The sequence below is a fragment of the Coloeus monedula genome, assembly GCF_965178545.1.
Source record: "Coloeus monedula genome assembly, chromosome: 5".
Taxonomy (NCBI): domain Eukaryota; kingdom Metazoa; phylum Chordata; class Aves; order Passeriformes; family Corvidae; genus Coloeus; species Coloeus monedula.
In genome coordinates this window covers 432,049-457,000 of record NC_138785.1, presented here as the reverse complement: position 1 = coordinate 457,000, position 24,952 = coordinate 432,049, and the positions used below count along the sequence as shown (strand labels likewise).

The following is a 24,952-nucleotide window of genomic DNA, read 5'->3' as shown; positions in this document are numbered from 1 at the left end:
TGGAGATGAGCAGATCTTGTAGCTGTCAAGGCTGCTCCTCTGAGGAGTTTCTGGCAACTCTGGCTTTGGGACTTCTACAGGATCCAGTTTTTTCATTCCAGTATTTCAACTCACACAACTGCATTACTTTTCAGTCACTTCCTAACTGCCTTTTATCAGGAAATATTACAGCCAAGACATGCCCTCAACAAGACATGCCCTCAACAGCAGCTAACAGGAACTTCAGAGATTCCATGACTCAGCCACACCTTAGCTATGAGCAGTGCAAGAATAACCCTTTTACCAACCTTTTGGGTAGCTGCCAACGAACACAAGAAGTAACAAAAGGGGGGAAATCACTTCTGCACCATCAAGACTCAGTGGCACCAAAGTGGAGAGCAAGCAACTCCAGTCTGTTTTTTTTAAAGACAGCTCAGCTCACATTCCTCCCAGCACCACTGCAATATCCATTTAAGCTGTATCCTGCAGCCAGATGCTGCAGCCTGGCAGGGTGTGGAGGAATCCCAGCTGGGACACATCTCAGAAGAGCTCACGTCCTCCCTGGGCCATGCACACCCCAGGGTGAGAGAAGCCACCAAAGTCAAGCACTTCAAAGCACACGATGCTGTGCTGCTGCAGCTTGTCACTGTCACTGGCCAGGTCAGCAACGATGTTCTTAAAAGCTTTTCTGTTAGCGAGGGGTGCCAGGGCATACAGCCACCTGCATGCAAGAGAATTAGGGACATGGATAAATGCTGCAGACATCAGTAGTTTATTGGTATGTTTAGTCAAAACACATTCAGAATGGAAACTTAAAAGTAAAAATACTTTCCACCTGCAACAATTAAACTAGAATCTACTAGCATATAATGCTTGACACGTTACAGCAATAAAGATGGTAATCCACTGTCTCGAATACCTACTAAAGCCAAGATGGTCAGCCAAGTTTGTTGAAATAGAACCGTAATGACAAAATACTCCCACCATTCACAAATCAGCAACTAACAGTAATGGTCAGTGAATCCCTTCCTTTGCTCTAAGAGGTACATTTACTATTGAGAGGGTCAAGAACACATAAGAGTCCACAGTACAGCAGGTGAGCTATCACCATGTAAACTTCTCTGGATGATGTTCCAAGGGTTCGTGTCACTTAAACAAGAAGGAAGCCAAAAAGCAGAATGGCTCAGGAGCTCTTTTTACCACTCCACTTGTGTTGTCGATTATTTCCAGTGCCATTTGCCATACAAACGAATTAGGTGGCAGCAAACCACAGTACTACAGAAGGAAAAAAAACCTCCAGGCTACACAAACCACACTGGTGGCAAACTGCTAACTGATGACAGCAATTTGTCCGAGGGCTTCAAACCTAACGAGTGGAGTTGTGTGGCAAGCAGTTCAAGTACTACAGATTTCCAGGTAACAGCTGAAATTGCAAGACCTTCAACAAAAAACCTGAAATATGAAAATGCCAACTGGTAGAAATGTGTCCCAGAAAAAAAAGGGTATGAAAATAGTGCAAGACTTACCATGGAACACAGAAGACCTCAAGTCTGGGAGAGAACAGAAAGATGCCACTTCACCTTGCCTAGTGTATCAGAAAAGATGTGCAAAATCTTCCACCTTACTTGAACCCAGAAAATAATTGCATAATCCAGAGACAGACTGTCAGGATGCCCTCCCTGCTTTTGCTTGAAATTGCCATTGTTTAATTTGAGGTCTTCGCTGTTCACAAGCAGCTGCAGGCGGTCACACTTTTGCAAGGACGCACGCACAAACACCCCCTTTGCTCCCGAGCCAGAGCTCGCCACAAGCCCTGGCACCGGGCCTGCCTGTACTGCCTGCTGCAGCTGCGGTTTACGGGAATGCACATCCAGAAACACACCTCTCCACGGAGAGCCCACCAGTCAAACTTCAGAAGAGGACGCCTCCTTTCTATCCATTGGGCCAGAGCCACATCGGTGTCAACTTCAGCTGAGAGTTATGTGCAAAATGAGTACAAGTTTTTAAAAAAGTGCAACTGGAAAATGCAAGAACTTAAGAGCTGCTGTTTAGTTCTCTGAAAATTGCAGTATCCCCGTTTGATAAGCTCACCTTCACAAAGGATGCTTAGGTCTATCCATTATGCGCTGGCCAGAAGCGTCCACCATTCTGGACTGACTTCTGAAATTCATGTCCAAGAGAGATTGGAACTCCACTTTTTTTAACTCTGACACTGATTAAAGAGAAGAGACAACCTGGAGACTACTTGGATGCCTTCATCCTCCCTTCCCCACCACTGCAGAAAAACCAGGCGAACTTGTTAATTGAAGAGCAAGGTTGATGATCGTTTTAGCAACGTTTACTCATTGAAAGATACTGCAATTTTTTTAATACAATTTTCCAATTATTTCCTTTAAATGCTTTGCAGCCGCTTGGCTTTGCAGCACAGTACTTAATACACTATACTGTACAAAATCACCAGCAAGACTGGAATGATGTATTCATAGAAGGCACCATCATGCTTATTACATTACCAGAGAACTCAAATACAGTCAAGACAAGTTTCACTGTACAACGCTTCTCGAAGGGGGAAGGGGAAGGAGGAGTGTGTTGAGCAGCCATCCCTGCACTGAAGAGGGGCAGATAGAAAAATCTGACGTGAGCTATCAGACTTGTTGCGTACTCAGGGCTACAACTTGGAAACTCTGGGTTCTGGTTAGTTTACAGCTAACTGGATTCCTTCTGGAACAAAGGTGTAGTCTTATTAAGGTTTGTGTGTGTACAGAGGTTGGTCACAGCAAGCAGAGCAGATGCCCGCATCGTTCCCCAAGCTATTCTGTCTGAGTAAGAGGATGAAGGTTTTCCCTCCGATGCCTCCTGCAGCTGTCAGTATAAATGAGTTCAGAGGACCCATTAGTGCATTTTGATGAGTGCGTAAACACGAGTTTGTTTGGAGCCAAGTGTTCTAAGAAGGAAAAAAAAAAAGGCAAGCTTCTCCAATTGCACAAATTGCACTATTTGTGTTTCCAACAGTAGTAGGCAGAAACGGTAACACTTACACAAAATGTGCAGCAGAGGGTTTTTGACTGAAAGGACCTGAATTCTATTGGGCATGTCCTTTAGTTCACTTCTGTTGCAGATAGTTAACTGGTCATTTTTTTTTGTTTCTTTTTCTTTTTTCTTATTTTTAGTCCTCAATTCTCCAAGTCTACATTTATAAATTAAGAGTGTGACTCCTGTTGTGAAACTGGGGAAAGAATGTCCACCTCAATTTAAACCGGAAACCAAAGGATGTTTTCACATCAAAGAAATGATCAGAAGGGCTGTGTCACATTCCAAAGCCAAAAAAAAAATTAACAAGAATGCAAACACGATGGATAATGTACCACTGCCAAGACTGTCTGCCCACAGTGGAGATTTCAGCGACGCTGTCCAGTGAAACGGCCTTCCATCTGCCCGGTTCCTCGTCCAGAGCCAAGTTTTTGTGCCATGCCACCTCGTGGAGGAGGTCCTCTTCCATCACGGTCCCGCATCATGCCACCACCCACTATTCCACGGGGCCCCCCCGGGCCTCTGTCATTGCGGCGAATATCCCTGCGCTCGTCGCCGCCGCCGCGTGTCTCTCTCTCACGAGCGGCTCTGGTTTTTTTCTCTTCCACGTTCAGGCGCACCTCACCCCGGAACATTATGGGCTTATGGGGAAAAGCGGTCAAGGCACACGTTAGTCACCACAGCACAAAGTCCGTTCCATACAAGGCACACGAAAATTCTGCACTGGCTGCAGGCCCCAGCCTTCCTTCATGTACACGCCCAAAACAAATGTGACCTGTTAAGGGTTCCCTGCAGCACGCAACCGTAGCCCTATAGAACACCATTTTTACATTCACTTGGGCATGCAAGGAATTAAAGTGTTTGTCTCAAGCAAAAGCAGTGTTGTCTTTAGCCTCTTCACTGCCACCTTTAGCCTTTTCGCTTCAGGGTTGAGGTTCCCAAAGAAATGCTCTACTAGGTGTCACTCCCACATCGCAGAAATGAAAACTGCTGCTTTCTCCCCTCCAGTTCCTCAAAGCAAAACTGCAAATAGCCCTGCTCCCTTCTCTTGACCCCAGGGTGCGGAATTCAGAGATCCATGCGATGCCCTTCAAAAGGTTACCTGCTCCACTTGCAGCTAAAGGATCTCTAAAAGTAAGTGCTAAGCTCTGTGTGAAATATTTGTGTAGAGGTAGCAAATCCAAATTCCCTATGATGTGGTTTGAAGAATGCTGGTACAGTTTTTGAAGCTACACAGCACTCCTGACAGAAGGGGTATGCCGAATCTCTCTTTTTCTTTCAGCTGTTTTTTGAATGCCAAAGCCAATGGCAATGCAAACTAGGATGGCCCACATTACTTGTGGTTTAGGGCTTTTGGTCCACCCTGGAAGGGGATACTCAGTACCCAATGCCAATACTTACTTTTGCAACTAAAATTCGCTGGACTGGCTCAGAATCATCAAATACCACGAAACCAAAATTAGGCAGTTTTCCTCCCACTCCCTTAGTATTTATGCGAAGTTCTACCACATTTCCAAAGCCTAGAGAAACACAAGGGAAGAGACACTTTATCCAAAGCCGCAGTGCCAGCTCTACCACCCCTCTGCCCGTTCCAGACATCAGTAGTGTGGCACCATATAAAAGCTTACCCGTGTAGTCCGAATCAGTGTTAGGTGATTTTTTAACACAGTTTTTTCCATCTTAGCCCCTGCAGCTGGAATCACTACTTACTCATGAAGAACTCTTTCAGTTCACTCTCATCAATATCGTGTGGCAAGTTCCCAACAAAGAGCTGGTGGCTGTCTGGATAGCGAATTATCCGACGATTATCCGACTCATTCTGCTCCATGTCTCCCCTCCCTACCGTCAACACAAAGAGGAAGGTAGAACTACTGAGGTCAGAAGATGCATGTCAACTTGGATGAACACATCTAGAGGCAGCACCAAGCACATTCACTCCAGCCAGCTTGGCCTCCAAATCATATTCCCTCATTTCTAGTTGAAGGCAGCAGGCACAGGCAGTTAATGATCAGCCAAACATGACACAGGTACAGACAAAGCCTGTCCAGCACACACCTCTCATTAACCCATCCCTGGCAGACACACAAGCTGATCCACGTTACCTGGCCGAGGTCCTCGTGGTGGAAAACCCGGTCTTTCCCTGGGACGCTGCTCACGAACACGAGGAGGTTGAGACTGAGCTTCAGGTTTAGTTTCCACTCTTGGCTAAAACAGGAGAACATGCATTGTTTAACACTGGCCCAGTCAAAAAAAAAAAACAACCAAACCCCCAAACTCACCAAAACAAAAACCCCCACAACACAAGACATGGGTAAGCAGCATGCACAAAACAAACTCTGGAAAATAGACATCAATGTCAATGTGTTTGGGAGTGGTTTTTTCACCTGTCTAAATTCCTCTGTACCAATCCAGGACTGCAGTGTTCAGTTATCAGTGTTGAAAGGTGCAAAGCAAATGTCTCTCAATCAGAGCATCTCCCCAAAGCACAGCTAATGTGAATTTTCCGTGTTTGACCAGGCATTGAGACCCCAACATTCCGTTATTCACAAATCCCTCAGCCTGACTTAAATCGTAGAGGGTATAAAGCTTCCTCATGCCAAGCTCAAACTTCCTGGATTAGGAGGCAGTCCAAGATGAACGCAAAGAGATGGGCAAATCACATGTTCTGCCCAAGTCCCCAAGGAATTATTTTCCTCCAGTGAAGAACAACTATATGAAAACTACCAAAAAGAAAGAGGAGAACAAAAGCCCTCAGAAGTGTAGTAAGTCTTTCCTGAAATGAATTTCTACAGACTACCTCTTAGGATATGCTTCAACTTTCCTGATGTCAAGACCACGATGCTCAAAGTACACCCTTTGTATTCAGGTACTAGAACACTCATTCCCATTTTTCGCAAGCAAAAAATCTGCTTTATGAGAGATAGATGAAACTCTAAAAATGTTTCTATGCAGACTGCTGGTCACTGAAGCAATTCCCAGTATGTTTTAAATTCCATTTTCTGTACAACAGTTAAGCAGCTGCTGGTGCGCTGGGTTCTTATCTTAGAAAAACAAAATTATCCTTAGGAGCATAAAAATACACAAGTAGCTTGCAAGTAAGATTAAACACAAGGTGAACAGCTACAGGCCCAGTCTGCTGGGGAGAAGTAGTTTATGTTAAACATCTCCCTTATTTTCCTTTAAGGACTCAGGACAACTGGCAGTTCCAGACAGAGTATGTCCCAGGGGAAAAAGACTGTATGCAACATGCAACTATTACAGACCAAACTGATGTCTCAGCCCTCCTATCACTTGAGCTCTATGAAGCTAGGCATTAGTCTGTCCATACAACACTTCTAGGATCACTTTTTCAATTCCAAGAACAAGCTCAGAAAATCAGCCTTCCTGTTAAATCTTGTTCCATTGTATTCCCTTGTGAGTCATTGTAGCTCCTCTGCCATCTCTTACTCACACATCTTGAACGCATCATAAATTACACCTCAAAAGCAGAACTCAATACCTTCAGACTCTCATTTCATAGATACTCATGGCTATCGGGCTTAAACTCAGTCCTTCTGTCAGCCCAGCCAAGACCTGCTAAGTCACTGATGTCCTGCTGTTAGATCCCAAGAAACAGTGAACTTGTACCTGCTTGCCTTGTGTTTCACTGAACTTCTCACCCAGCGCACAGACAGCTGATCTCTCTGGTTGTTTTCTGAGTACCATCCTTTTGTAGAGAGAAAGTCTGCCTCAGTGCCACAAGAGAAAAGCCCTTGTGCAGAACTGTGCTCCCCAAAACACTGCCACTATTAGCAGCACCACAAGACTCCAGATCAGGGCTGCCATTTACAGCCAAAGCAGCTCATTGCAACTCACATCTCCCAGCATTTCCCAGCAAGCACAGAGTGGACGGAAAGACACTGAGTAAGGAGTTCAAGAGACAACTTCTACAGGAGCCAAGTATGCCACAAACCTCAGCCTGGTGGAGCTTTGACAACCATTAAGGAAAAGGTGGCATTGTCTCTTCTATTCAGGAGCTCACAGAGGGAGGGAAAGAGACTCACCCCAAGAGACAAGAGTCAGGCCCTGCCTGCCCCTGCCCCTCTGCAGCCCTACGACAAACAATGCAGTAAAAAAAATGGGAGATAAAAATAACTGAAAATGCTATAAGGAAAAGTCCCAGTTTATCAATGTAGGCGGGTTGATGTCTAATCATCTACAATTAGAAAAAGAGCAAGAAATGCTGACCTGTTTCACTCCACAGCTGTAAGGAAAACAGCCCTGAACCAGTTTATATCCAGAACAGTACATGTGCAGTCCTTTTGAGGAGTTAACACTACAGGGGCTGTATTTTTAACTTGACAGAAGAGGAAGGGCAAACTAGAGTGATGCAGAGAAAGGAATGAACAGGGCAGTTATTTCTTTGTAACATCACCAACACCAGCTAGAACAGCATCCCAAAGGAGCCACCCATCCACCCACCAGGGCATCTTCTGTCCTCATTTACATGCACAGTGTCTGGATCTAATGGATTCATGAGAACAGGAAAAAGCTGCTACTGATCTGCAGCTCCTTGTTTAGGTGCCTCTTCTACCAGATTTCTACACACCGTGTCTAAAATGTGTTCAAGAACAGGAGCTCAGAACTGACTAATTCTGGCTACAGAAGAGCTGAGAGTTGAAATTCTTGCCATGTCAGTATTGTTCAGAAACTTCCACACAACATAACTTAAACATAAAGTCAAAGCAAAAGTAATCAAAAGGCACAAAGCACAACAAACAGCAGAGGCAACACAGAAGAGTTTAAGGGGACATCTATAACGTATCTCCTGCTCTCTTGGACAGACCATTTGAAATGATTTTTGCCACATTACAACCATCCACCCTGTCTGTGGCAAATAAATTAAAACCAATTTTGCTTTGCTTGAGGAAAATCTATTCGGCACTAGAAAACCCACAGTTTTCACAGGTTGATTACCACCCAAGGGTTCAAAACCCTGTTTAAGGTGATCAAAGACAGACTTCCCAACTCATTACCCAGCCTTCATCTGATGTCCATGACAGTCCCAGTAGACTAGAAGCAACACCATGTAAGGTGCTGGGGTTTGTTTGATTAGTTTTCTTTCATTTTTCTCTTTTCCTTCCCTGTTCCTTTTTTAACATGCATTTGGCTGCAGGCCATCCTAGACAGGGTTCTCTCTGTTAGCACAAAATTGAGAAGAAACCAGTGCAAAAACAACAGCTGCAGCAACCCAACTATTCTACTGAAATTCGCAGTCTTGCAAAAAGGTTGGACAGGAACAACTCAAGATACAGCGCTCTGGCACACCGTGTCAATATGCCGGGCTAAAGGACACATTTTTTGGCCTGAGCACTTTTTATACAAATGGAGGAAGCTGAATTGAGAGTCTCAGAATGTCTCACACCACCTCGGCATGTGCAGGACATGAGCTCTCACCAGGTCAAACTTGCTCTCCTCTTTTCCCTCCTCACCCAGTTAACCTAGGAATGGGAAGACAGCATTGTCCTGGCAAGGAAATGTGAATCCTTCCATTCCTCACACAGTCATAAGTTGGTACAGGGTTCAGTGACAAGCTAATTATCCATGGATAATGAAATCCAGCATAGTTCTGTGGATGTTAGCCTTCCAAGGCAATCTTGCACCTCAGAAATGGTGCAATCTCTTTTTACTGCTGGGCCACTTCCACCAATGCCCTTTTCAAACACACTTGAAAAAAGTAACATTTTGTGGGGAATTGGTGTTTCCCCTTTAAACCAAACCATATGCCATCAAGTTAGGTAAAAATACCAGCAGTGATTTCCTGATTCCACAAGAACAGATTTTAACATTACCATCACCCAAAGTTACACCTGTTACGTGTTCGTGCCTTTGCTTGCGACAAGGAGGTGAGTGCATTAACATTAAAGACACAATTAATTTGTGCAATTTAAGTCAAACAAGTTGATCTGTTAATTTAAAAAACTGAAGCAGTTTGCAGAAGTAATGAGACAATCCAAGGTGTTCACAGATGGGTTACCTGTGAGACTGGTGCTTTAACATGGGGTGGAATTCCAGAGGAAGAAACAGTACCACTAGGAGGCAGGTTTTTACTGGTCACTGAAGCCCAAGAGAAAGCCTGCAGGAAATGCAACAGACCTAGGCTACTAATCATGGCAAACCACTGACATTCCTACAGGGAAACTCGTCTGCTAAAAATATACTTTTGGTTCATATCTGACTGTTAAATAATGGCTGTGCAAGCATTACAATGGAGGTACAGAAGGGTTTGCAGTTCCAGCTGTCTGTGGATTCCAACGGCATGGAATGAGCCGTGTACCGCGCCCACTACCACTACTTGAGTGAGCCCAGTGCCCTCAGCATTCCCAGATCACTGCTTTCCATCAGGTAACCAAACCTAGGACTAAAAACCCTGTAGTGTTAAGTGTCTTTTGCACAAAGAAAGAAAGCGGATGCCTGAAGTTACAACCAAAAATGGAGAAGAGAAAAAGGATTGGGAAAAAAAATACAGGAGACATACTGGAGGTAGAAAATGACCTCGCTCCAGCTCTCCCTGGCTGCTCCCAGCACTTTGCAAGCCCACAGGTGTAACCACACCAGAGGACGCACGGTGAGCACTGTGGTTTTTAAGATTACGCATCCCGCCTCTAAGGAGACAGTCAGTGCCCCCACATTGATTTTGAACCTATGCTGCAGCAATTTTGCAAGCGTCAGTGTGTTCCATTTCTTTTCAGGGAAAGAGCAGCGGTTCCCATTGAATGAGATTTTTGGTGGTGGTAGCTCCAGGTGTTTTCTTAACATATGTTAACTCCACATCTAAAAATGTCTACACATGCATATACCCACACACACACTTTACAAACAGAGCATAAAACCTACAGTACGTGATGAGCAGCACTTAAAAAAATAACATTTTTTTCCTTTTTTACTGAAACTTTGCATTTTTACAAGCTCAAAGGTCAAGCCTAGCTGTTTATACAGCACGACACCAAAGAGAGGTACAAGTTTAGCCACCCAAAAAGGCAAAGTTCAAAGGCCAATCCAGTTTCCATCTGCACTTAGTAGCACAGATATGACTTGTAACTAACCTTTGGTGGTTCTTGCGGTAGCGAAACAGGTTCTACAGGAGGTGGGGATGGAGATTTCTCTTCTAGTTCCTCAAGGGTCTTTTCTTCTACTTCAGCTTTCAGCTCCTCAGCTTTTGTTTCAGATTCCAATTCTGGCTCAGGTTCATGAGAAGATTCTTCAAGTGCCTCCTCTATCCCATTGCTACAAAAGTCAAATGCATTTTATGAGCTTATCAATTACTTTCCATTTTACCCCATTCTGTAAGCTGTAACAGCTCTGCTATGGTAAAGATCATTGTGCCTTCAATTGCTACAACGTGGTTTGTACGTATACAATACAGTGAGAAGTGAAGCCGTACTCCCATACTGGGTACAAAACCAGAGTTTACTTCCGCTGAAGCGAAGACATGTTCTACAGTTCTCTGCACACAATCACCTAGCCATTTAACCCTGGAGAAGAGGTGCTCAACTAAAGAACTGCTGCTTCTAGAAGAATACAAACACAATGGATTATTAAGCTACACACAGAAACAAAAGCCCATTTTGGAATGAAACCTACTGTTTCTTTACCAAAGTGCTATACAGCTTCCTTACCAAAACAGCTGTGAGTGCCATTTACAAAAAATCACATGCAACTTCTTCTCTGCTCTGTGTGGTTAAAAGGTAAGGGATTTGAGTTTCTTCTCTCTTCAGCCACCCCAAAATGCTACCAACCTCTAGACACCTCTGTCTATACAGCTCCTGCCACAGATCACCACATGCCCAAGTGACTCTATGAAGAACAATGCCTCTTTCCAAATGACACAGTAACCCCAAAACAAGACCTGACTTCATGCTTTCAGGCATCCAAAACTTCCTGCATTATCTTGAGCAAGCCACTGCCAGAATTCCAGCAGATTCCACTTTTCCATCAGATTTCTCATGAAAAGCATTAAGTGACTTGTGCTTAGCATTATCACTGATGCACTCAGCATGTATTGTCTAGTGATGCCATATATGTTTTTTTTTAAGAAGGGAACCACAAAGTCGGTTCTGGCCCTCATTACGCCATTCCTGTTTCAAAAAAAGCACAGGGGTTTGGTGATGTTTGTTTCTTTGTGTTTGCAGGGGATTATTTGGTTGGTTTTTGTATTTTTCCTACAAAATCATAAATATCTTTTTTCTTTAATCTCGCTTAGATTAGCAGACACGCAGGACAGAGACCTATTCTTCCAATACAGCTGTACAGCAGCCTCTCAAAAAGCAGATACTTCTCTCAGTTCCAAGTGATATCCAAATCTGAGTAACACATCAAGAGGTCCCTGCTCAGTGCAGGGGGTTGGACTAGATGACCTTTAAAAGGCCCCTTCCAACTCAAACTATTCTGTGATCAACCATCCCTTTGTTAACACACCCGAGACATAAATTACATCATATCAATGTACTGTTTGAAGTCTGAATTACAAAGATTCCATTAAGTGTGTACATACACATCGGTCACTCCCTTTTCACCTCACTTCTGAGTCCAGAAGTGAAAATAACTAACAAACATAGAAAAATACCCCATTTCCTCTCTTCAATAAAGAAGCAATGTCTCAAAATAATGTAATGTTAACTTAACAGATCCCTATCAGGCTAAGTGTATCCTCCTAAACTACCTATTAAATAACATCCAGAACCTAAAGCCAAAACAATTGTCTGTCGTTTTCATTAAAAAAGCAACTTCATGTAATACAAAGGACTTCTTACGTTACAGGATGGTTTTCATAGTAAGTACCGCTTGCATTCTCTTGCACAGGTTCAGGTGATGGTTGTCTTTCCTCCTGCTCTTCTTCCACCTCTTCCTCAGACTCTGACACAAAACCAAAAACTTGTCAACTCTTACATATCTCGCAAGTGTACACGAGCTACAGTTACAATAAAAGCATATTAAATTAGTAGCAATCAAAATAAAGCTTCAACAAAACATGGTAAAATTAGCTGCAAAAAAAGATGGAAGAGCCTGCCTCTCAGTCAAGAGACCTGGCTGTTTACAATTTTCACAAAAAGAGGAAGCCAGAGACATATTGGTGCTGCTAGGAAGTTCCGGGAGGAGGTTTTGAGGATCTTTTAAAGCAGCAGGTGCTTTTCATATGGTGGCAGTAAAAGAGAAAGATTGCACTATTAGCTCATAAATCTCAGTGCCTCAGACTAAGAAGATGAACCTCAAATACAAGGATGATTGCCTAAAATGTGTTGTTCCACAGAATCCAGATGAACAAATTCCAGAAAAACCGCCCAGTGAATGCATGTATATATGTTCTGGCTACACTCTGATTTGCTCTGCCTCACTGAACAGAGGGGATAAAACCCACTCAGGTCCAATCCAGTCCCCAAGTAGCAATGTGTCATATTTGAAAAACACTTAGATTTTTTCTTCAAATCCCATACAAATTTGACTGATCACTGAACACAAGTGTGCCTGACGCAGCTATGGCAGCAGAAGTCCTGTTGCTCACTGCTTCCATTCTCTGTCAAGCCTCACCCTCCGTGAGCCAGTTCAGCCCTTCAGTGAACACGGCACTACTACAGGACCTTCCTTTTCCAGAATGTTTTGAATGAGCAGAGCTGCAGTAACAACAGCTCCATGCCCACGAGAAGGCAAGACAGTTTTGCATCCCAGCATCTCCACAAGACACTTCTGGCAGCTCTGCACAAAGGAGAAAGGAACAAGAACCACACAAACCCTACATGTACAATCCTTCTCACCTTCATCAAGTTCTCCTTCTGAATCCCCGAATACTTCATCTTCGTATCTGAAGATATCATTATGGACATAGAACTTGTTTGGAACAGATCCCTGTAAAAGAGGAACATGCGGTGCTTAGCATCTATGGAACGCCAGCAGGCAGCAAAAGGATGGACTACAGACGTGTTTTGCGGTACACACGGACATTTTGCAATAGGACTATGTCACTGAAGTTATTTTCTGAGTTATTTTTTTTTCTCTAAGCAAGCAATTAACAGTAGCTTCTGCCCAACTGAAAAGGAAGTTTCAAGCAGAATAAAATCTGCTAATTTTGCTAAGTCACATCAATCATAGGTTCTAATTAAGCACACAGCCCCTCAGTTTCATTGAGGAATTTCAATTTTCCCTATTACAAAAACTTTACAATAAAAGCCCTGAACTTTCACAGGGTGGCTGTATGCTTACAGCACTGTGCAGGGAAACAATGAAGAAATACAACATGAACCCAAAACATTCATCTCCAACCAACCACACAGTTTGTGATGAAGTGGGAGGAAAGCAGTAGAAAGAACACAAGGCACCTTCTACCTGTACACAGCTTTGCTCTCACCAAGAGCTAAATTTGAGCAGTAATTTGTGCAACCCATACTCACACTTGCCATTAGACTTGAAAGTACACAACTACAGCAGAGATTTGATCTACAGAGCTGAACCTTATCTTTTAAAAAAATTATCCCCAAATGCAAGCTTCAATTTTCTTTGTATTACTGCTCCAACACTTCAAGTCCAAGGAAATAAAATGGCTCAGGATGGGTCCAATACACCAGTTTCTCTGCACTCACACACTGTGACACATTTAACAACAGCCTCCAGACCAAGTTTTAAAGCCAGATCCTATTTTTAGTCCCAATATGACAAACTGTAGCTACAGGTGAGGTCAGGTTTTTTCCATCGTTATTTGAAGTTTGCCATAGTCTTACACATACTTACTTCTGGAGCAAGCACAAACGTCTGCATGAACTTCCTCATTGGCTGCCCATTGTTTGACAGCTCTCCCATGACTTGCACAACCACCCCATCACTCAGAGTGGCATGAGCATCCACATGACGGATCTTGGTGTGGCACTCACTGAACTGCAGTGACATCACCTTCTTGTGTATCTCCTAGAAAGAGACAGATACATTTTAGATGCAGTGTATTCTGGACAGAACTTTACACCTTTTACCTACCTGAGTCTCAACTAACCCCAAAAGAACACTCCCCTGAAGCTCAAAAGATAAATACAGGAACCAAGAAGTGTCTTTCACTGAGAACAGTATTCCTGAGCTCACCTAATTTTTAATCTGAAGTTTTGCACTAGGATTCAAGTATTTCTCAGAGCAGTCAAACAGCATACAACTTGCTATCCAATTTTTCCAGCTGTTTTAAAATCTATGACCTATTTTAAGACTTGAATTTTTTAAGGGCCTGTGAAAGGAACAGGATTTAGCTTGTGTTATAAAAATAAAGAAAACCTCCAAAAATACCCAACAACAAAAAACGCCAGCCCCAAAACAACAAAAAAACATCCCCAAACCAACCCTTTATATGTTGTTGGAAGTAGCAAACATCACAGGAGCGGGGAACATCTGCAGTGCCAAGATTTTTGTGCGCCAAATGAGATTTTGCTGGTGAAAGGAGAAGAAACCAAACCTGCCCTGGACTAAAAGCCACACTGCTCAAAGATGTGGTTGTCATGTGAAGAGATGTCCTTAGGTGACAGACAATTCTGATAATGCAGTACAACCAAAGCAACTCTCAATTCACTTCATCCACTTCTTCAGATAGTTATGTTTCACTTTAACAAAACTCCACTCACACAAGAATTTCATGAAACTCACACAGATCAGTCCTTTCTTGAGGAACTACTTCTAACTGAAATAAGGTACATTTATAGCACAAATCTATCAGGTCCTCTGGATTTTGTTTCCCATCCTGAAGGTATTTTCTGCAGCCCAGATGCAAAGCTGAAGAACCAAACATAACTATCAATGAAAGCAGAAATAAGCAAACAAAATCCCTCAAGCTACCAAGTTCCTATCTGTATCTGAACGGAAGCAGGGTCACAATCCATTACTCACCAGGTAAGAAAGTCTAAGGCACTGGTAAAGAAAAAACCTTGATTTATTCCAAACATTAATGAGGATTACAGGACTAATTTTAATACTCACAGCTTGACCGTACACTGCTTCTTGTGGTTTCCCACTGGCATCCAGTCCTCCATGGACATAAGAAGAATTCCTGCCATAAAACCTGCAAGCAAAGAGATGCAAAAGTCACAGAAGTGAAAAAAATAGAACCAAATCCAGAAAGTATTTTAGCCAAGTTGTAGAGCTCAATGCATCAGAAATTTCACCAGATTAAAGAGGCTCCAAGAATACAGGAAGAAACTTAAAATTCAGCACTGCAATTTGCCCAAGGAGTTTGGCATAGCAAACTCCAAAATGAACCTCAACCTTTCACTTGCTTCCTTTAAGGAAGGTGGTCATTTTGGCTGGAAGGTTCCTCACCCTCAGAATCCGCTGCCTCTCAGAGTGGCATCAGCCCAGCAAGATACGACCCTCTTGCCACTCCTCCGAACCCCGTTCTCTTCACAGTCTTGGCCAGCACTGAGCTCGTGGTTTTGCTATTTAAATACACACACTCACTTCCAATACTTTTCCTACATTTCAGAGATTCTTTGGCACTTTCATTCCATTTCCACATTTTGAGCCTAGAATAGTCTGTTTTGACTTGGATTGTTATTGTCAGTTTATAAAGCACATGAGAAATGCTTGGTATTTTCAGTACATTTATATTAATAGATCAGACAAAAAAAATCGTATCACTCTGTGTTTTTATTTAGGAGCATGCTTTGCCTTGGGGTGATTGCCATGAGGTCCATGTGCTAATATGTACCTTTATTATCCACCCTTGTATGGTATATATGAAATAAACTTGTCATGAAGTACTTCTATAAACTTGTTGTCACACAGAGTGGCAAGAATACTGAATATTTCTCTCTACTTAAACAAGCCAGTGCAGAGGGTCAGTGTACAGAATTAAACCCTAAAACTTCCATGTTTGCCATCTGGTTTATTCCACTGAACTAAGAAACTCTTTTCAGTCCTACTTTTGCGAAAATACAAGCCCAAGACTTTTACTCCCTTAACTGTGTCCAGAAAAAAGTCTGGGAAATATTAGATTGTTTTCTTTGGTACTAACCACATAATCATGATTTTGAGCAGGGTCCAGCACTTCCTAACAGCAAGGAAATACAGACACTTAGCTAAAGCAGTGCACAAGCAGATAGGAAAACATCTTTTTTCTAAAACACTTCTCTCTAAATTCCAAAGCAATCTCTCTGAAAGTCAGCAGTTCTTACTAAGGGCCTTTACAGGGGACCAAGAATTTTAACGTGCTTTTAAGGAACTGCTCAAAGTCACTGGGTGGCAGAGTCCCCAACTAAATGGAATTAAAGATTTTTGATTAAGGGGCCAGAAAAGCCTCAAAAATTCAACTGAAAGGCAACAGGTATCCAGCTACACCGAGTAACACCCATTTGGAGGGCAAACTGATCTCTGCTGCTCCTAAGGCCTGGGGAAGCTTTGGATAATGACCAATGACAGGATCCTCTGTGCTCTTCTCAGGCTCTTAGTAGGATGAAACAGTAACTTTAACCCTTGCTGTTCAAACTCCCTCACTGCTGCAAAGAGCCCATCAAGCACCAGGAAACCCGAATCTTTCTGTGGCAGAGAGCAAGCTGCTCTTCAGACTAACAAAAAGAGAAAGAGGGAGTATGAGATGCCCCCTCTGAAGAACATCACTCACAAACAAGATGCAGCCAAAGAACACAAAGACAAATGTCCTCCACATCTGAGCCTGACCAGAGGAAAGGGGCAGTGGTGGCAGAGACTGCAAGTGGATAGAAAACATTTCATACAAGCAACTCCAGAACTGGGTAAGATTAAACCAACCCAGACCAAAACCTCTTGGACTCTTCTGCGCAGAGGTATTTAAGAGAAATTCCACAAACACTGCTGTTAGCGACACTGGTGACACCTTTCAAGTGGACAGAGAATATTCCTGAGCACAGACTATCACCTGCACCAGGGGAGCTTGCTCATGAGTATTTATCCAGTCTTCCCAACATCAGCAGGTATTTCTGCAACCTGTCCACATCACCATTTCATCACTGTAGAAGCAGCACACTTTTCCACAGAGGAAATACCTTGATAACATGCCATACATCCACATGATCTGACTTGGCTCTAGAGCCTAGGGAGTTTGCAAGAGTTTTTCCAAGAGCCCAAAAGTTAGCCAGGTCCATCTTCTCCCATAGTCAGAAACGAATGTCTGATTTACAACCAACAGGACACACTTTTCTTCAAAACCATTATCACTTGGTGAGTACAAGCGTTACCTGTGCAAGAAGTCAGGAGCTTTGTTTAGCAGAGTGTAGTACTGTCTCACGAACTCCCGCCCTACGAGCAGGGGACTTGGCTTCTCCATCACCATTTCTTTGGTACTCAGTGTCAAACGCTGTAATTGAAAATAGTCATGTTAGTTTGAAGGCACCCCTATGTATCACAACTTCCCCATAGAAAGATTAACACTGTGATATTAGAATCGAAACAATTATGCATACGAAGACTTAATTTACTAGAAAACACTCAACCAATTCAGGACACCCTCTCCCACCTCTTTTGAGTAAATAAGAAAATTTCAGTCAATTCATGTATTACTTTGATGAAAAGGGAACAGTGGATACAAAGTCCCTTACAGAACAAGTGCTTTGAAAAACACAAAATACACTCTGAAACAAACAAACAAAAACCCTGTTAAAAATCTCTTGCACCATTTATTTATCCCTTTGGCCAACAAATATTTAAAAAACCCAGTGCAAGAGCCCTGCAAAGCAAACAGAATACACTTTCTTAAGGCAGCCGGTACCTCTGCTTCAAAAGGTTACTGTCACATCTGTAAGATGAAAACGGGAGCACCAATGTGAAGTAACCATGTGGGCTGGATTCACACTCCATGAAGACTGGGAAGGGAAACCTTAGTGCCTCACAGGTGACCAGAGCCTTAGGTACATGTTGTCCAACCTAACTGCATTTCACTTTTGTCATAGAATCATCTAAATTGGAAAGGACTTCAGGGGTCACCTGGTTCAACCTGCTATGCTCCTACCTAGCCATGCTGTCCTGCAGATCATCCATGTCAAAAAATAATTCTCAGTACTCTAGAAGACTTTTTGATGGCTTGCCAGCACCCAACATGTTGTTTTTGCCAGCTCACCTAAGACTACCACTGTCTGCGATCATGAAATTCCCTACAGCTCTCGCACAGATGCTTTATCCACTTTCTCTCTCCAAAAATTAATGTGTAGGCAAGGCAACAGGCAAAGAAGACCGAGTCAAAAATCCAAGCTTCTGATTTGGGAGATAATCGTAAAGTAAGATTTTTGGTTTTTTACCAAAATAACCTTGACCCATCCATCTAAACCAAGGGCCAAACAAAAGGCTCTTTACAATTACAGCCAGACAGCACATAAAGCATATGAAGTGAAACTGGGAGATTAACCTCAGCTTAAGAAGGGGCTGTAATAAAGGAAGAACACACACAGGAACATTCCCACGAACGTGTCAGATCCTGCATCATAACGGAACTCTGAAGAAAAAAGCCCACATACCTGGGTCAAATAGTTTACACTTCACAGACAACCAAAATTATCTTAAGCCAGCAATCCAAGCCACAAGACAATACCAAGGTATGTTCCTAAATGCAGTTAGTCAGGAATCACACCTGAAACAACAGTCTCAAAAGTGTGCAGGTAAGGCAGAAGGCAAAGCCTGAAACACAAGCCTTGAACCTGGAGATAAGAAATCAGCGAACTTATGATAGGGTTATCCAAAACCCTATCATAATATAGGGTTTTCAAATAAACCCTTTAATATAACCCACCAAGACTCTGGAACACAGTATTACTTTTGCCTCACAGGAAGCCCTAGAAGAAGCAATTGTGCTAATGAGACACAAAACCAAATGTCAAAATACTAAGGGACACCAAAGGTTTGAGCCCTGTGCATGTTCAAAGTGGAAGCAAAGGAAAGACAACAAAATATGACCAATTTGAGGATCTTCCCAACACAAGTCATACTACAGCAATGGCATGCACAAGGAAATTTTACTTAGAAACCAGCCTTAAGGGAAGAAGGACATCTCAGTTTCTACAGGTGAGACTATTTTTTTTTGTTCCCCTGCCTCACAAGCAGATGATGAACACAAAATTGGTGAAAGGATCTTCACCACGAGCACTTGGGAGACTACACAAGGATAGAGCCTCATCAGGATTTTTTAAAGAACATGTTAAAAAGCAGATGATAGCCACCACACATTCTTATGAATATAGCAATAAGCAAAGTATACTTGTTAACAAATTGCTGGCATACCTCAATGAACGCTGAAGATGCCTCTGGGTACAAAACATAATGATCTGTGACAAGTCATTACACTACAGGAGATCTGTATCACACTACATCTTTACTTCATTGGAAGCTGTCCTATTTCCTCACAGAGAGGAGCACCGTGCACCTCTTCCATATTTCAAGTGACAGCACCATTGATTTACATCCCATGATCACATAATTTCACAGGATGTCTCAGGACAATTCTTCACCTGTCTTAGTACTACTTCCTTTCATTATTTTTTGAAAGATCTCAATAGGAATAGAGCAGCTTAATGAACTGTTCAGGTCTCCCACGTCATTAAAAGGCAGTAAAGTAAAACGAGAGGTACTCCCTGCTAGCAACATGGATGCCATGAAACCAGGTCTTCAAAAGATTAGTCTCCATGTGTCCCAATTAGTATAGTACCTCCCTAAAGTCAAGGACCCGAGCCTTAGGAGGCCCAAGGGGTTTGGAGGTAAAGACACCAGTGAAATTTAAGCCAAAAGTCAGGGCATGAGCATCAACAATTTAAACAGGTCAAATTTACAAAGAACGGTATCTCCATGGCTTACCAGGCACCAGGGGAAGTCCCATCGATATCCATACTCTATAAAAGCTCTATTTCCATTTTCTCAAGAGTCAGTGAATAACAAACTAAGAAAGAAGAATCTCAGCGTTCTTCTCAGCTGAATGAAATAAGCCACATTCTTAGATCAGCCTGAACAGCCATTGAGAAAGGTCTTAATGAGAACTTATGGCTTGAGGCACTTGTGTACACACTAGCCAGAAACAAAATACTGCTGCAAGTCTGAGATCCCAGCACTGAGGTGGCAATCACCAGAAATCAAATAGACTTATCTGCTGGCTTCTTTATGGTGCAACTGTACTGTTAAAAAAAATCCCTTCACCATGCACAATGCACAGGGTAACAGGAACTCCCATGCAGCTGCTGCTCATCCACAGGCAGTCCTACTTACATCCAGCTGACACAACAACTCATTGACAAGATTCAATAGCCACCTTATCCACTACTTCCGATTCCTCTGTTACCAGGAAGGCACCCTGGATTTCCAGTGCTTTCCTCAACCAAGGAGAATCAGGAGCCACACAAAATATTTTGCAGCATACTCGCAAGCTGAAAGGCAAAATGCAACATGGAATCTCTTTCTTCCCAAGACAAGACTCAGAGGTGAGGAACCCGATTCCAAAACTGAAGAACATGCACATGTGCCAGTGCAATACTTCTTCCAACTTCAACTGCTGCAACTCAAGTTTATAACAATAACTGCAGCCTACAGGCAGGATTTCTTTCAAGAGAACAAAAACAATGAGAAAACTGGTACAGAAATTATTTGTTATTTGCAGGCAAAAATAAGCAAACAAACAAAAGCAGAAAAGATAATTTCCTCCGAAGAGCAACTGCATAGTACAGAAATTCACCTAACACCTTCTGATGGCCATGACAAATAAAGCAAGAAGTCAGCCTTTGCAACGAGGTGAAACTGCTGAGGGCAAACGGGATGAAATACAGCCCACATGGAGACAGTTGTGAAGTACGTGAGAATCAACTACAATCACTTCTCAAGTCCACACTCAAGAGCATGCAAATTCATTCAACTCGTAATCATCTTTACACATAAAACTTTATTAAGCTGTGTTTGTCCCTTCTTCAACCAAATGAAAAAAAAACCAACGAGAAACCAAGCCCCAAATCATCATCAATCAGTTTGCAAAAGAGGGCAGCAGCAATTTGTTTCTGAAGAAGTAGTGAAGACCACTACCTGCTGAGTAGTGAAATGTTCCCTGGTATGCATTTTGCTCAATAAGCAGCTCTGACACTAGCAAAGCCTTTTTTCCCTATAATATATATAAGCATTCTTTATTATTATTATTATTATTATTATTATTATTTCCCTTGCCCTGTAGAAAGCAGAAATGTGAGTCGTCATCTGTGGCAAAGCACTGTTACCCAAGGTCATGACTGAGCTACAGAATGGTAGCCTACGTGCTCAAATTTAGATATCCAGAGAATAAACTTTGGCACAAAGCCTTTGCTTGTGCCTAAAGAGGTATTTCAAAGAGTCCTTCATCCTCTTTCAAGACAGAGCAACAGTAGTGATGTTGTCCGGATGTTTCATCAATTCAACTTGGGGGGGAAAAAAAAAAAAAGGCTGAACTGAATTCTGACAGCAGCTGAAGAAAGTGTCACCTGAACTTGAACATAGCCTCCATCAAGAGAAACTTCTGAGCTTTGCAAGGGAGCTGTGGGCCTCACCAGTTGTTTTAATAATAAACTATAAGCAAATAAAATTTTGTTTTCTTGAGAAGCAAATTTCATCCTCTGAAAATTCACCCATAGAACAATTTGTCCGTAACTAAAGGCACACAGACATCAAGCTATATCATTTTATACAAATCTGCAACAGTGTGGCTTGTTTGTATATCGACAAGTTTGCAACTGTTGTCCAAGTCACTAACCAGATTTAAATACACCGCTTAAAATGAAAATGAATTTGAGAAAAATGTTCTGGCAAATCAGGAAGACGTTCCCCACGCAGCGGGCACACTAAGCAAAGCCTCAAGGGACACAGTGTCACTTCCCACACCACTGGAGCTGAAGGAAAACAGAAGGGAAGGGGAAAGCAGTTTTCACAGTCTTGGGCAGGTTTCTCCTGAACCCAGATATCACTTTTTAACTGTGCTTCTTACTTTAGACAAGCGCGATTGTTCCTGCAGTCCATAAGCGCGACTCTGAGATGCCATCACTGCCACACATCATGAATAAAGCTAAAAATCCAAACTGATAGCCCAGCTTGCCCAAGGTAGGGCATCTGGAGCACAGCCCTGCAAAGGCTGGCGCGTACCCCATGGAAAGTAAAGTAGCAGTGACTGCAGGGAAAAAAATCCTGAAAGGGCAATTGAAAAGTCCCAAACAACATTCCAGTATTGACAGTACCTCCCCTCATCCTGTGCAAGGTCAGCACTCAGAGCATCCTTCACGTGGAGCAAGGAGCAGCAACCGTGCGTCATCTACCAGAATCCCTTTACTTTATGATCTCCTTTACCTATGTGCTACATTCTGACCTGGCCGAGCTCAAAGGCACAGCATGCAGTTCTCTCAAATCAAGCTCTCCCGAGAGGTTGGTTTGGTTTTTGGTTTGCGGTTTTTGGGAGGAGCTTAACAGCACCCTGTATCTTAGGCACACGGCTGCCATAGGGGACCATCCTCTGGGCAAATAAGCTGTGCAGTCCAAAAGGGACAACACCCACCCAAAGAGCAATAACAACAGTAACCTGCTCTGGGGAAGCCATTCCACCTCTGTGTCATCATCCAAGCCCACGTTCAGCACCCTTCTCCTAAGTGTCTCATCACATATGTCCATTAGTCTGACATATTCATCCTTTCATGTCACTTGAGTCGCCACACAGTTCTTCATTTGTTAAATGCTCTCAAAAGCAGTGACATCCTGTGCCATAACTACTACAGCAGAAGACTCAAATCCAGCACTGTGCCTTAAGGTACAGTGGTTCCTCACTGCATTTTCAGTGCTGTGAAATAATCTCAAGCGTGAGAATCGATGTTTAATTGGAAACCTCAGTTCCATAAAGGAAAACATTCATATGGACATCAGCAGCTAAGCAGTTTTTTCTTCTCTTCAGTTTAAGCTAGTTTTCACAGAAAAGATTTTATTCTCCTAATGCAAAAATCATCAGACACAGATCATAATTTCACACAGCAAGCCCCGCATCTGCCAAGCAGACTATTCCAAGAACAGTTCCAATGGCAAACCAAGATTATGTTTCTGATGTCCAAGCAACCAGGGTTCACAAGAAGGAATCTTTAAGAATGACAAGCTTTCCTAGGGGAGGTATGGCCCTGTACACACACCCACAATCACAATGGACACAGAATGCCTCCTGAACGATACATCAATTCCAGAAGTAAAGCAACACCAGTTTGTCAGCAACCACAACTTCTCAGCTCAGAATCCAAGTTGACAAATCCTATGCTAACTCGCAGTACCGCAGTAATGCAGCCATATTACATTCAGAAATTTGGGCATGGATTAATATAACTTCCCCTATTTCTCCATTGTTCAAAAGTACCTTGGGCTTTTACACTTCTTTACACTTCTATCTGTATGAAAGCAGAACATTTGCACACTGAACCTGATGTGTCTAGAACATACAGAGGGCTTGGAAATTTTCAAACCATCATGGAAGGCCACAATAACAAAATCTGCATGACTGACTAAGACCTTCTGGTTGAAATTAAACAATAATCTCATATCGTCTTGTTCTCTCCTGTGACCGTTCTTTCGTGCAGTAGTACCTGGCACCAAGCTCAAGATCCAGGCTCACCAAGCTACCCAAGGGATTTTAAAGATTTGTTGCAGAGATGCTCCTGGGCACCCATACCGGAACGGCGGTGACCTCGGAGGTGAAGGAAGGCAGAAGCCTGAGAACACAACGAGCCCAACTCAGGTGAAAAATGAGAGCAGCTCAGAAAAGATCTACTCATGGCATCCAGCTATGCAGAATAAAATGTGCCTCACAACAACTTCTGCGATCTCACTCCGTGTGCAACGAGAGCATCCAGGTTATGACTGGGGAAAGGGGAAGCGCAGAAAAGTGAGGGCTGCAGAGCTGGGACAGTCCTTAGAGCCAGGATGCCATGGCAGTACTAACTTGTAGAAGAGCAGAAGGGCTCGCTGAGCCGAGGATGGGGACCTAAAAGCGCTTCAGGAGGAGGAGCGAGGCCGCCGGAGCAGCACCCTGCACATGCCAAAGCCCACGTACCTCTGGAGGCCCCTGCACAGCGATCGATCCATGAGGTGAGATGGGAAGCGGCGACCACAGGGCCCAACACCACAGCCAGCACCGAGTAACGCGGGGCTTGGGGGCGCTTTTCCCCGGCCTCCTCGCGCCGCCCGGGGCGAGGCGGAAGAGCCGCCAAGGTGACGGCGAACAAAAGCCGCCGCCCCCCCGCTCCGAGCCGAGCCGAGCCGGGAGCCAGCGGCCGAGGCGGGCGGCGAAGGGCAAAGCCGGGACTCAGGGCGCTGCCCCGCTCAGCACCTCAGCGCCGTTCCCGCCGCTGCCCTCAGCCCCGCGCGCGCCGTTCCCGCCGTTGCCCTCAGCGACCGTTGAACAGCCGCCCCCCCCCGCACACAAACAGAGCCCGCGCCGGGGCCTACCCTGCCCCCCGCCCCCCACGCCGCTCACCTAAGGGACAAAAGTCTCGGTGCGCGGGGCCGGGGCGCGTTTTCGCCCACGCCGCCGGGAGCTGCGCGGAGCCGGGCGCGGCGAGCGTGTCCCTCGGGCGGCGCGTCCCGCGGCGCGGGCGGCACAGGGTGAGCGGGGCGCGGCGGCGACGGCGGCAGTGTCACAGCCGGGCGGGGGAGGGCGGGCGACCGCGGCTCCCGTGCGTGCCTGCGTGCGCGCGCGCGCCTGCGTAGAGCGGGCAGAAGGGCGGGGCAGCCAGGGGAAGGGCGGGGCGCCCCCGGGAGCTCTCCGCCAATCACCACCGGGCTGGCGCAGTGACGTCAGGGGCGCGCGCGCTATTTCCCGCCGGCGAGGACGGTGGGGGGGATGCTCGTGGAGTGATGGGAGCGGGAACACGGGCGCGGGCCGAGCGGGCCCCGTGCTTTGCGCCTGCTTTAACTGGTCCCGTTCTTCTCTAAGTGTGCCCGGCCCTTACCT

The 24,952-nt window shown here is 44.1% G+C and overlaps 1 protein-coding gene across 1 annotated transcript; it reads right to left on the bottom strand.

Moving 5' to 3' along the window:
- Positions 1-732: 732 nt before the first annotated feature.
- On the bottom strand, positions 733-24,688 carry G3BP2 (G3BP stress granule assembly factor 2). Its single transcript, XM_082281375.1, has 12 exons — positions 24,476-24,688; positions 17,223-17,341; positions 14,992-15,073; positions 13,771-13,944; positions 12,801-12,891; positions 11,802-11,904; positions 10,095-10,275; positions 9,026-9,124; positions 5,112-5,214; positions 4,720-4,848; positions 4,411-4,529; positions 733-3,650 (listed from the first exon to the last, which is right to left on the bottom strand). The coding sequence occupies exons 2-12, from the start codon at positions 17,315-17,317 to the stop codon at positions 3,378-3,380; spliced, it is 1,449 nt and encodes a 482-aa protein (XP_082137501.1). The 5' UTR covers positions 17,318-17,341; positions 24,476-24,688; the 3' UTR covers positions 733-3,377.
- Positions 24,689-24,952: the final 264 nt, after the last annotated feature.

Coding starts and splice junctions, on each gene's coding strand:
- G3BP2 (XM_082281375.1), bottom strand. CDS start 17,317: ATGGTGATGGAGAAGCCAAGTCCCCTGCTCGTAGGGCGGGAGTTCGTG. Junction 10,276..11,801: donor TATGAAAACCATCCTGTAAC/GTAAGAAGTCCT, acceptor TGACTTTTGTAG/CAATGGGATAGAGGAGGCAC. Junction 5,215..9,025: donor TTAAAGCACCAGTCTCACAG/GTAACCCATCTG, acceptor CTCCTGTTTTAG/CCAAGAGTGGAAACTAAACC.